At 34.3% G+C, this 12,706-nt stretch overlaps 1 protein-coding gene and 1 non-coding gene across 2 annotated transcripts; both read right to left on the bottom strand.

Annotated features, from left to right (window-relative positions):
• On the bottom strand, window positions 1-122 carry LOC121207099 (small nucleolar RNA Z266). The gene has a single exon (XR_005902260.1). It is a non-coding gene; the product is annotated as a small nucleolar RNA Z266 (small nucleolar RNA).
• A 10,766-nt stretch (window positions 123-10,888) lies between these two features.
• On the bottom strand, window positions 10,889-12,245 carry LOC121218551 (uncharacterized). The gene is made up of 3 exons (XM_041095929.1): window positions 11,774-12,245; window positions 11,189-11,536; window positions 10,889-11,088 (listed from the first exon to the last, which is right to left on the bottom strand). Exons 1-3 carry the CDS (start codon window positions 12,243-12,245, stop codon window positions 10,889-10,891), a joined length of 1,020 nt encoding a protein of 339 aa, XP_040951863.1.
• Between the last annotated feature and the right edge of the window lie 461 nt (window positions 12,246-12,706).

Genomic DNA, 12,706 nt, shown 5'->3' with positions numbered 1-12,706 from the left:
CAATGGCAAGTCAGACAAATTCTAATGCCTCGAAAGTTTGAATTCAAGATGGGAAATATTAAAAGAAAATAAATTCAATACCCCCATTCACACATCTAATTGATTCATCACTCTTGGCATTTAGACTCTTTTCCTCCGTAACTGGAACCACACTAAGAATTATGCTTAATGGGTGGCAGATTTTAGGGGGGGGGGAAGGGGTACAAATCCAAAAACAAGAAACGCCTCAATAACGAAAAACCCAGTAGGGAAAAAAAACAAGGGGAAATCTAAAGAGGAAAACCCTCAAGAGAAAACTCAGGAGAATGGTTAATGTTGCGCAACTATGACTCGAAGCGCTTCCATGGATTTAAAACGAAAGGCGACCTTAAGGAGCTACGCTTTTGTATTTATCAAACAACAAAATCTATCAATTGGTTATGGTGTGGGGATATTGGGCTGGATTCTGGGGGACTTTATTGAGGTATATAAGAGTTGAAGAGAGAAATGTTGGGGCTTTGAGAGCTTCAATGGCGGGCTTGTTGAGAATCAAAGGTTTCTTTTACGACGACCCAAATATTTAATTTTATTTTTTTTGTCACCAATAGGCCAATTATGGAAGTTTTTAAAATTGGAATAATAAAAAATTTAACTCTTAATATTTATAAATCATGTAAATTTAATTTTTATTTTTTAAAAAAAATTAACTCTTAACATTTACACATTGTGTAATTTAATTTTTTTTTTTTGCACTTTTGTTTTCATTTTTTGTGACATTGAATGTTATTTTTAAAAAATATTGAGAAAAGATGAAAACTATTATCTTGGATTTTAGAGATGTCTCCTTTTTTGTATATTTTAATCAAATTTAGCTAATAAATTTGATTTTTTAGCTTTTTAGGTAAAAGGGTTGCAAAGAGAAGTAAAACTAAAACTAAAAAAAAAACAAATTATACAATGTGTAAATGTTGAGCTTTTTTTAAAATAAAAAAGACTAAATTGACACAATGTATAAATATTTAAGGTTAAAAATGCTATTATGCCAATTTTGAAAGTTACACCATTAGCCAACCAGTGATAAAAAACACAAAACTGCATAATTGGGTGGTCATTTTGTAACTTTTCATAGTTGGTTGACCCAAAAATATTTACTAATAGTTGAGTGACCATGTTGTAACTTTTTATAGTTGGATAATAAAAAAAATACTAATAATTGAGCGACTACTAATGTAGTTTACTCAAAAAATGTTAATCTAATGAAAACTAATTTGGCATGGTGACAGGCTTGGTTGATATCTTTCAAGTAAAAGCTAAGGCAATGCTTGAAGGGTTGAAACTAACTTGGGAACGGGGATTTCGATAGGTGGAAGTGGAAACCGACAATGCTCTCTTATTGAAAATTTTGCGCTCTGGTTTTGCTTGTGTAAACAATATACCGAAAGTCGGATTGCTCCACACTTGGATTACTAAGGATTGGCAAGTGAAGCTTAGACTTTTATTAAGAGATGGCGACAGAGTCCCTGATTGTTTGGCTAAGGAAATCTTGAACCAATTGATCATTCTTGATGAACTTTTGATCTATGTGCGACATCTATTGGAAATTGATGTTTTTCACGTAATGTCTGATGTAATTGATGGAAATTAGACTAGTTTTGTTTTAGTCTAATTTTTTTTTCTACCAAAAAAAAATTCAAAAAATATCAACAGGTTTTTGTTTGGCGATAAAGTTGTGGTTTTCAAAATTTTGAGATATTATATTCGAATCTCATCTTGTGTAAATAATATGTTGGTTATTAATCTAAAATTTATTCTAATTTAAATTTAAATTTGTATATTTTATTTGAAAATATTCTAATTATTATATCAACACACTTTATAATATTTAGTTACTTTATAATATTTAGTTGGGGGTGTATTATTTATATATTCCGACTGTGAATATACTTATACTTGACTTCCTAAAAGAAATACTAATTGATTTTTTGGATTCATAGTGCCCTACAAGTTAACTCTTTGAGAAGGAAACAAGAAAAGTCAACCACTTGTTTGACCAGAGTAAATTCATTTGATTACTTTAAAATGTGACATTAAATCAAATTATAGCATTGATGTTAAATAATATAAAGGGTACAATTCACGTTATAAAAGACATAGAAACTGGCTTTTTTATTTAAATAACTTAAATAATTTAATTAAGTACTAAAATGACTTATCTTTTTAATTAAACACTAAAATGACCTGAAATTTACAGTAAAAGTTGGTGGAGCCAAATTATATGGCGCCACCAACTTGCCACGTCAGTAGGGAGCATAAAAAAATTAATTTTTTAGTGGAGCCATATAAAATGGCACCACCTATATAAATACTATAGAAATATTACAAGTTCTAGAAAAATAAGGGACTTCAAAACAATTTTTCATTTTCTGGTGGAGTCAACTTAAATGACCCCACCAGACCTATACCTCACACCCTTCTTTTTACTTTTTTTTTTAACTTTTGTCTTTTTCTTTAATTTTTTCTCTTTTTTTAAGTTATATATTTTTTCTTAGTTTAATTTGTTTATTTATTTTATTTATTTTTTGTTATTAATTTTAAAAAATTCGAAATGTATATTTGAGTTTTATAATATATATTTTTTAAAATTTTAAATATTATTTTTTTAAATTATGTCTTATAAATTTTAAAAATATATTTTTATTTTTTTTAATTTTAAATATTAAATATATTTTTAATAATATTTAAACATTTAAAATTTTTAAATAAAATTTGTATTAAAATTCTTTTAAAAAGGTTTAAATATCTTTAAAAATAATTAAAAACCATAATTTAAAAAATTCTGAAAAAATGAGGGACTTTATAAATAATTTTCTAATTAATTCAAATTTCACTTTTTTAAATAAAATATTATTCTTTAACTTTTAAATAGAATTTAAAAAATGGTTTGAATATCTTGGCTTTTTTATAAAAATAATACAAAAAATTTAATTCATTATCAAAATAACTCATTTTTTAATTAAACACGAAAGTGACTTGAAACCTACAGTAAAAGTTGGTGGAGCCAAATTAAAAAAAGGGGTCATTTTGATAATTAATTAAATTTTTTGGGTTATTTTTATTAAAAAGCCGAATATCTTTAAAATTAATTTAAAAATCATAATTTAAAATATTATAAAACAAATTAAGTAATATTTAAAATATTAAAAAACTAATAATAAATTTGAAAGGTCATATCTTTAAAATATTTAAATATTTTATATTATTAAAAATATATATTTAATATTTAAAAAAATAATATTCAAAATTTAAAAAATAATTAAAAAATAATATTTAAAATTTTAAAAAATATATATTATAAAACATTTCAAATATACATTTCAAATTTTTTAAAATTAATAAGAATAAAATAAATAAACAAAATAAAATAAGAAAAAATATAAAACTTAAAAAAAATTAAAGAAAAAGACAAAAGTTAATAAAAAGTAAAAAAAAAAAAGTAAAAGAAGGGTGTCAAGTGTCAGGTCTGGTGGCGCTATTTAAGTTGGCTCCACCAGAAAATGGAAAATTGTTTTGAAGTCCCTTATTTTCCTAGAACTTGAAGTATTTCCATGATATTTATACAGATGGTGCCATTTTACATGGCTCAACCAAAAAGTTAATTTTTTTATGCTCCCTGCTGACGTGGAAAGTTGGTGGCGCTATATAATTTGGCTCCACCAACTTTTACTGTAGATTTTAGATCATTTTGGTGTTTAATTAAAAAAATGGGTCATTTTGGTACTCAATTAAATTATTTGGGTTATTTAAATAAAAAAGCTCATAGAAACTTATTAAAATGAGGTGATTCACACCGTAAAAGATGCGAAAAGTTGTTAGAATGATGGTTTGAGAATGTTGAGATTAAGTTTTAGCAGAGTATAGATTATGTATGCCTCCTCTTCCTTGCATCAGTATTAAGGAGGAATATTTATAAAGGAAGGTTGGTTGAGCGTGGTTTGTAGCCATTAAGTTCTCTATTCTATATATGCAGTGGTAGGATGGCGCATTTCAACTGAAAGCATTATAAGGGTGGACTTGAAGGGACTAGGCGAATGGTTTATTAAGTTAAGATATGACATATTGAAGTGTGTCATTAAAAACTTTTTTTCATATATCTTCTAAGAGTTGTGTGGACTCATTTGGTATGACGAGACATTCAAGAGATGTTTACTTGATGAGGCTATAAAGCCAAGCTTCAGCAAATTGTGTGTTGTTCCGAATGGCGATGCTATAAACAAGGGCGAAGGGAGAGGGTAGGTAGCAACCTTGACCTCGAAAATGAAAATTTGCTTCTATAATCCCTTTAGTGTTTAAGAAATCATAAGTTGATAAAATTATATTTTAATCCTTTCAAAAAAGTTTATTCATTTTTACCCCAAAACCATTTCCTAACTTCACCTTGGTTATAAGGCTAAACCATGTTCTTGTAGTTAATGGATGGTTTTGACGAGCCATGTTATGCTGAAGCTATATCAAATCTAAAATTAAAAGGTATAATGACTTTTTTGGTCCTTTAACTTTATAAAATAAGTCAATTTAGCCTTCCATTTAATTTTTCACCTCTTTTAGCTTTTGAATTTACATTTATTGTCAAATCATCTCAAAATAGATAAAAACCTTAATGTTTGTTAATGATGCGGTCGTTGAGAGCACAAAAAATATCCTATTCCCTGTAAAATAATGAAAAAGAAATAGTAAAGGGGAAGTAGGGTTGAATCCTCGGGGACCGGATTATACGAATGCTTGTCTCTCGAAATCCTAGGCAGAATGTGCCCAAGAAAACCTGCGTTCCTGAAAAAAAATAAAAAACAGAATTTAAGAATTGATTTTGGAAGCGAAAATAAAATAAAAACAGAATTTAAAGTTTACTGAAATTATGATTACGAAAATAATAAAAATAATAAAGAGAGTTTTAAGAGAAAAGAAATTCTTATGGGAAAGTTCCAGCCTCCGGTTGTCTCATTCCGCCTTGGGTTCAATCCTTGGCTTTTGGATGATCCTTCTCGACTCAAGTAAGCCAGTTATAGTGGAAGAGGACGCCTACGACCACCAGCTCCAAAGATTAGATTTACGATTTTTAGGGAACCTGACTCTAGCCAGTAATCTATGCTAGATCAATGCTTCTCAATGGCGAATCCCACGCCATTTTGTCTCTTTGGCTCGCCAACCTCTGACGCCTGACGCAGTAAGTTAACGAACTGACTATGCAGTCCTTCCAAAACATACAAAGCGGCCGCCTTTGCATATGCTGAAAAGCTTACTTCTTAAGGGCCATGGACAGAAGCGTCAGCCCGTAGTGCGGAGAAACAATGAATACTTGGCGAGAAGGCTAAGTATGGATTCTAGGCCTCAAGAACCCTTTTTGGGGAAATATTGACAACTTTTGGCTAGAAGGGTTTTTTAGTGGCTCATGATAATTGAGGGAAAGCAAATAAATAAAAATATGGAAAAAGAAATTTTATTGAAAAGAAATATGAAAGAACAAAAGACTTTTGGGGGAGAGTGTTTATAGAAAAAGATGCCCTAAATAGAGTCACTTCACCCCCTATTTATAGTGCTAGGGAGATAGTCTAATTGAACTTAAATTCTAAAAAGATAAATACATTTAATTAAAGATAAGCAAATATAATTAAAATAAAATCCTAAATTTGAATAATCCTAATAATTATCTTAATATTAATTATCCTAATAGAATAAAATAAAATAGAGTCTTCCAAAATAAAATCTCTTCTATTTGCTTTTAAGTCCTTGTGTCTTCCATGTTCGCACTTTTGGCACCATATTTGTCTCACGTTGCATATTGGCCCATTTAACCTCCAAATTGACGCTTTTCCCCTTGAATTTACTTTTCACTTCCAATTTAGTCCCTAAAAGATAAAAAGACATAAATAGCTCAAATTAGTAGGCTCAAGCTCAAAATAAACACATGATTAATATATAAAAACACGTCATTTTAGAGTATTATCAAATTCCCCTACTTAGCCCATGCTTGCCCTCAAGTATGGTTCCTATCGACTGTGAAAGCTAGATTCTGCCATAAAAGAAATACCACTCCAAAGTTTCATAAAAATTAGTTAAAAACGCATATGAAAAATAAAGAGACCTCTAAGCTTGCTTTAAGTAAAACAGAAAAAGTATTCCAATTATTTCACACAAAAATTAAGATCGACTTGAGTTATGCCATTTAGGTAAATTACCAAACCTACTAAGACACCTTAATTATTTCCTCCTTTAGTCCCCGAAGTGCAACTTTATTAGTACTTATTTTTTTCTTCTTTTTTTTCCTTTTTTGATTTTTTTTTATTTTTTTAAATTTTATTATTATTTATTTACTTAGGAATATATTAAACCTTTTGACGCGAAGAGAAATGACAACCCAAGCACCCCACCCCGGTTACTCAGCCCAACATACTCCTAAAATTATTTATTTTCGGTTAGCGGAGTTTTACCCAACACGTCACACAACCTTTTGACACGAAGTAGAATGACAACCCAAGCACCCTACCCCGGTTACTCAGTCAGTCACGATTTGAGCCATACTCATAACCTCGACTAGCGGAATTTTACTTATCACGTCACACAACCTTTTGACAAGAAGTAGAATGACAACCCAAGCACCCTACCCCGGTTACTCAGTCAGTTACGATATAAGCTGTACTCATAACCATGGAAAACATTTATTAAAAATTAAACGATATTTAAAATTCTTGAGAATTCAGGAAAGAAAAAAATTTAAGTGTCAAAAATAAGTTTCAATAATCACCTAATAGCCATGAACATTAATTAAGCATGCAATCATTTTAAGTGTTCACTTTATATTAAACTTGATCAATTTTACGAAAAGCAAGATAGAATTAACCCTATTAATCACAATTATTTTTAGCCTAATAAAAATAAAACAGTGGAGTGGAATCAATTATGGGAAAAATCATAACTTCCTTAGAAGGTAAGAATCATGCATGAAAGTCAAACAGTAGGCAATTCCTGGTAAAATCTTTGGCATGAAAAGCAGCAGGATATTCTTAAAATAAATAGGCAGAAACGAGCACAAAACAACAGCAACAACAATATGACAGCAAAAATAGCAGATAATAACAGTAACAACGAAGAATGCCCCCCCCACTTAAAACACATAGTCCTCGATGTGAAAGTAAAAGGAGAACAAATAGGTGGAGAAAAAAAAGTTTAGAAAAACTCCCTATGTAGTTACCGTCAGTTGGCGCACACGGTGGAGAAGAAGATGGCGAAGCGGCAAGAGGTGGAGACGGGGTGGGTGACGTGTGCAATGTTGGTTCGGTTTCGGGTTCTCACCATGGTCACTAAGAAATCGGCGGTGGGTGGTGGAGGAGAAAGGAGTCGGCGGTTATGGAGAAATTTGGGGGAAAAAATGTAAGGTTTGGGGGTTTTATTTGCTGAAAAGGGGTGTTTGGCTGCAGGTTTTGGGGATTCTAAGGCTGGAATAGGACTGTTTGGCTGCAGAGATATGGCATTCTGGACTGAAATAGAACTGTTTGGCAGCATGGATAGGGTTGTTTTGGTGCACACTTTCTATCTTTTTTTTTCTTCTTATTTTCGCTTCATTTCACCTAGATGGAAGAAGAGAAATTTATTAATATTTAACTAAAATAAAATAAAAATAAATAAATAAATAAATAAATAAATAAAAATAAAAAGAAAGATTGGGTTGCCTCCCAACAAGCGCTTGTTTAACGTCGTTAGCTCGACGCCTTGAACGGTTTTATGGTGGTTCTAATTGAATTTTCTCGACCGTGTGGGCCTGGAAATTCTCGTAAAATGGCTTCAGCCGTTGACCATTGACTGTGAACCGCTTTCCTGATTCTTCACTCTCTATTTCAACTGCGCCATTTGTAAATACTTCAGTCACAATAAAAGGTCCTTGCCACCGAGATCGAAGCTTACCTGGGAATAGCTTTAATACGGAGTTATAAAGCAAAACTCTTTATCCTACTGAGAAATGCTTCTGAGCTATATTTTTGTCATGAAACATATTTGTTTTGTCCTTATAAATTCGAGCATTCTCGTAAGCATCATTGCGAATTTCCTCCAATTCTTGAATGTCCAATTTCCTTGCCTTCCCTGCGGGCTTTTACTCCATGTTACATTGTTGAATAGCCCAATAAGCTTTATGCTCCAACTCTACTGGTAGATGACATGCTTTGGCAAAAACAAGTCGATACGGGGTCATGCCAATTTGTCCCTTATACGCCGTCTGATAGGCCCAAAGCGCGTCATTGAGCCGAAGACTCTAATCCTTACGGTTGGGTCGAACCGTTTTTTCCAAAATTGACTTGATCTCCCTGTTTGAAACCTCTGCTAGGCCGTTCGTTTGGGGATGGTAGGTTGTTGCTATACGATGATGAACCCCATATTTTGATAATAGTGCCTCCATGACCTTATTGCAAAAGTGGGTACCACGATCACTGATCAAAGCTCGAGGTGTTCCAAACCTAGAAAAAATAGTTCGTTTTAGAAATTCCACAACAGTATTAGCATTATCATTGTGAGTAGGCTTTGCTTCTATCTACTTAGAAACATAGTCTACTGCAAGAAGTATATATACGTTTCCAAACGAAAAAATAAAGGGGCCCATGAAATCAATGCCCTATACATCAAAAATCTCACATACATGAATCGGGGACAGGGGCATTTGATTTCGTCTAGTGATATTACCTGTATGCTGACATTTATCGCAAGACTTACAGAAGTTAAACGCGTCGTGAAAGATTGTAGGCCAATATAGCCCACACTCCAATACCTTGTGAGCTGTCCACTTAGGGCCAAAGTGACCTCCACAAGCTTCTGTGTGACAAAAAGTAAGGATAGAGGTTACCTCAGTTTCTGGAGCACATCGTCGTATTATCTTATCTGAGCAATGTTTCCACAAGTATGGATCGTCCCATATGTAATTCCAAGCTTCGCGTCTAAGTTTGTTTTTTACGGATTGAGCTAACTCAGTGGGCAGCGATCCCGTGGTTAAGAGATTAACTATGTCTGCATACCACAGATAGTAAGCCTCGGTTGAGAATAAGCTTTCGTCGGGGAACTCATCCTTTATGGGATCATCATCAAATAGAGTTTTTATCCTACTCAAGTGGTCGACCACCAGGTTTTCACACCCCTTTTTGTCACGAATCTCGATGTCAAATTCTTGGAGCAGTAAAATCCACCTAATGAGCCTTGGCTTTGCTTCCTTCTTTGCGATTAAGTACCTAAGAGCTGCATGGTCAGAAAAAATAATCACCTTAGATCCTAGTAAATATGATCAAAATTTTTCTAAAGCAAACACAATAGCTAAAAGTTCTTTTTCTGTGGTTGTGTAGTTACTTTGTGCAACATCTAGGGTCTTTGAGGCGTAACAGATGACATGAGGCTCTTTCGCTATCTTTTGTCCCAATACGGCTCCCACGCTACGTTCGCTTGCATCGTACATAATTTCAAAGGGATAGTTCCAGTCTGGTGCTTGTACTATAGGGGCGATTACCAACTTTTGCTTAAGTGTATCAAAAGCCTCCTTGCATTTTGAGTCAAACTCAAATTTTTTGTCTTTCTGCAACAGCTCGCACAATGGTTCAGCTATTTTTGAGAAGTTTTTTATAAAACGCCTATAAAATCCTGCATGGCCAAGAAAAGAACGTATCTCTCTAACAATAGAGGGATATGGCAAAGAATTTGTAATGTCAATTTTGGCCTTATCAACCTCAATTCCCTTAGACGAGACTATATGACCTAGAATCAAACCTTTGTCTACCATAAAATGACACTTTTCATAGTTCAAGACAAGATTAAATTCCATGCACCTGTTCAAAATTATCGTAAGGTTTTCACGGCATTCAGTAAAACAATTTCCATACACGGTAAAATCATCCATAAAAACTTCAATAATTTTTTCTACATATTCAGAAAATATACTCATCATGCATCTCTGGAAGGTAGCTGGTGCGTTGCAAAGTCCAAATGGCATCCTCCTGTATGCAAACGTGCCGAACGGGCATGTAAAAGTGGTCTTTTCCTGGTCTTTTGGCGCAACAGGGATCTAGAAGAAACCTGAATATCCATCAAGACAACAAAAGTAAGTTTTACCAGCTAAACGTTCAAGCATTTGATCTATAAAAGGAAGAGGGAAATGATCTTTTCTAGTATAAGCATTCAACTTCCTGTAATCGATGCAGACACGCCACCTGTTCTGCACTCGGACCTGTACTAAGTCGCCCTCAGCATTTTTCTTTACTGTCACGCCCGTTTTTTTGGGCACGACTTGTACCGGACTTACCCATCTGCTGTCAGAAATGGGGAAAATGATGTCAGCATCTAGTAGCTTAATTATTTCTTTTTTCACCACCTCCATCATATTCGGGTTTAAGCGTCTTTGTGCCTCTCTCCTTGGTTTCGTGTTCTCCTCCAAGTAAATCTTGTGGGTGCATGTCAAGGGGCTTATCCCCTTCAAGTCAGCAATGGTCCAGCCAATCGCCTCCTTATGACTCTTTAGTACCTGGATCAAACTTTCCTCCTTGGGTTTAGAGAGTTTATTTGAAATTATAATGGATAAGGTATTACATTTTCCTAAAAATGCATACTTGAGATGCACGGAAAATGGTTTCAATTCCAAATCTGGAGCCTGCACAACAGAAGGTAGAAGTTTAGTTTCTGATGGTGATAATAATGTCTTAACAAATTCATAATCATCATATCTATATTCAGATTTGTCTTCATAAGTTGACTCAAAAGTCTCGTCCACTAATGAGTCAATCAGGTTGACGCGGTTTACGCTCAAGATTTCGCTTGGATGGCTAATGACATCGTAAACATTGAATTTCACGATCTCCCCATCAAATTCCATCGTAAGAGTGTCGCTTCAGACATCGATCTTGGTGCTAGCAGTACTAAGGAAGGGTCGGCCCAACAGGAGGTCTGAAGATCCAGCAGTGTTGTCCTCCTCCATCTTAATTACGTAAAAATCTACAGGGAAAATAAGTTCATTAACTTTTACCAAGACGTCCTCGAGGACTCCTTCGGGATGCACAATAGACCTGTCTGTCAATTGAATAATAACACCTGTCTTTGTCAAAAAAACCCGCGTTAAGTGATTCATAAATAGAATAAGGTATTACATTTATTGAGGCCCCTAGATCACAGCATGGAATAGCGAACATACCCCTATCTTTGCATTTAACCGGTATTTTTTGCTGTAGAACTGCGGAAACATTCTCACCAACACTTACCTTTTCATTACCTGTTAGTTTTCGTTTGTTGGTGCAAAGTTCTTTGAGGAACTTGTCATACCGCGAAATCTGTCTAATGGCATCTAACAGTGGTAAGTTGATCTCAACATTTCTGAATGTTTCGAGGATCTCCTTGTCTTCCTTACTTTTTCGACACTGATTTAATCGTCCTGGGAATGGAGGTTGGATTTTCGGCAGTGAGGATTTCGCTCGGATCTGTTCGTCATTTCCTGGAGTTTTTTGGGCGATTTCTTGACCAAGATTCTTTCCAGGAACTGGTTCTAGGATCTTTCCGCTTCATAACGTTACTGCATTCGCATTCTACCTCGGGTTTGGTTCTGTTTGTGATGACAGTTTCCCTTGAGAGTTTAATTTCTCAATTGATGTGGTCAACTCCCTTATGGATGCTTCAGTTTTCTGCTGAAAACCCTTCATTTCTCTTTGGAAATTGAGAGTTTGCTGTTGAAAATCAAGGACATTAGTTGCTAATTTATTGACCAAAGTTTCTAAAGAATTACCTGAATCTTGCGACTGTTGTGGGGTTCGATTTTGGTATGGTTGGTTATATCGTGGATTAGCCCCATAACTAAAATTAGGGTGGTCCCTCCATCCTGGGTTGTAGGTATTGGCGTAAGGGTCGTATCGTCTTTGTGGTGGCCTAGGAAAATTTTCCACAGCATCTAAATGGGCCATAGAATCGTCACACAGACTAGGGCACGCATCAGTCGTATGTTCAGGTGTAGCACATATTCCACATACTCGGGTTGGTTTCGATTTTTCTGTAACAAGGGAATTCACAATATTAGTAAGTCTATCAAGTCTATCTTCAATGGTAGAATTACTTAGCTGGTGAACCCTTCTAGAGGGTTCAGGATTGGCTCGAAATTGCTGGGAATTCACAGCCATTATGGAGATTAAGTCTCTTGCTTGTTGTGGATTCATGTTGACTAACGTTCCTCCACTCGCGGCATCTACCATATTCATCTCCATGGGTTTCAAGCCTTCATAAAAGTACTGGAGCAAAGACTGTTCCGTTATACCGTGTTGTGGGCAACTTGCACACAACTTCTTAAATCGCTCCCAATAGTCGTATAGAGTCTCTGTGTCTTTTTGCCTTATGCCCACGATTTCTCTTCTTAACTCAGCCGCTCGTGATGCAGGGAAAAACCTGTTAAGGAATAAACGAGATAGATCAACCCAAGTTGTAATGGATCCAGGAGGTAAATAAAATAACCATTCACTGGCTGAATCTGCTAGGGAAATAGGGAAAGCGCGCAATTTAATTTGATCCTCAGTTACCTCCTGAGGTTTCATACTCAAACAAACCATATGGAATTCTTTTAAATGCTTGTGGGGGTTTTCATTTTGTAACCCACGGAAAGTTGGCAGTAGCTGAATCAAGCCTGACTTTAATTCAAAATCAGTATCCATAGTAGGATACGCGATGCATA

This window comes from Gossypium hirsutum, chromosome A01 (genome assembly GCF_007990345.1).
Source record: "Gossypium hirsutum isolate 1008001.06 chromosome A01, Gossypium_hirsutum_v2.1, whole genome shotgun sequence".
Taxonomy (NCBI): Eukaryota; Viridiplantae; Streptophyta; class Magnoliopsida; order Malvales; family Malvaceae; genus Gossypium; species Gossypium hirsutum.
Note: the sequence above shows the minus strand (reverse complement) of the source record. Positions and strands in the feature narration are given on the sequence as shown.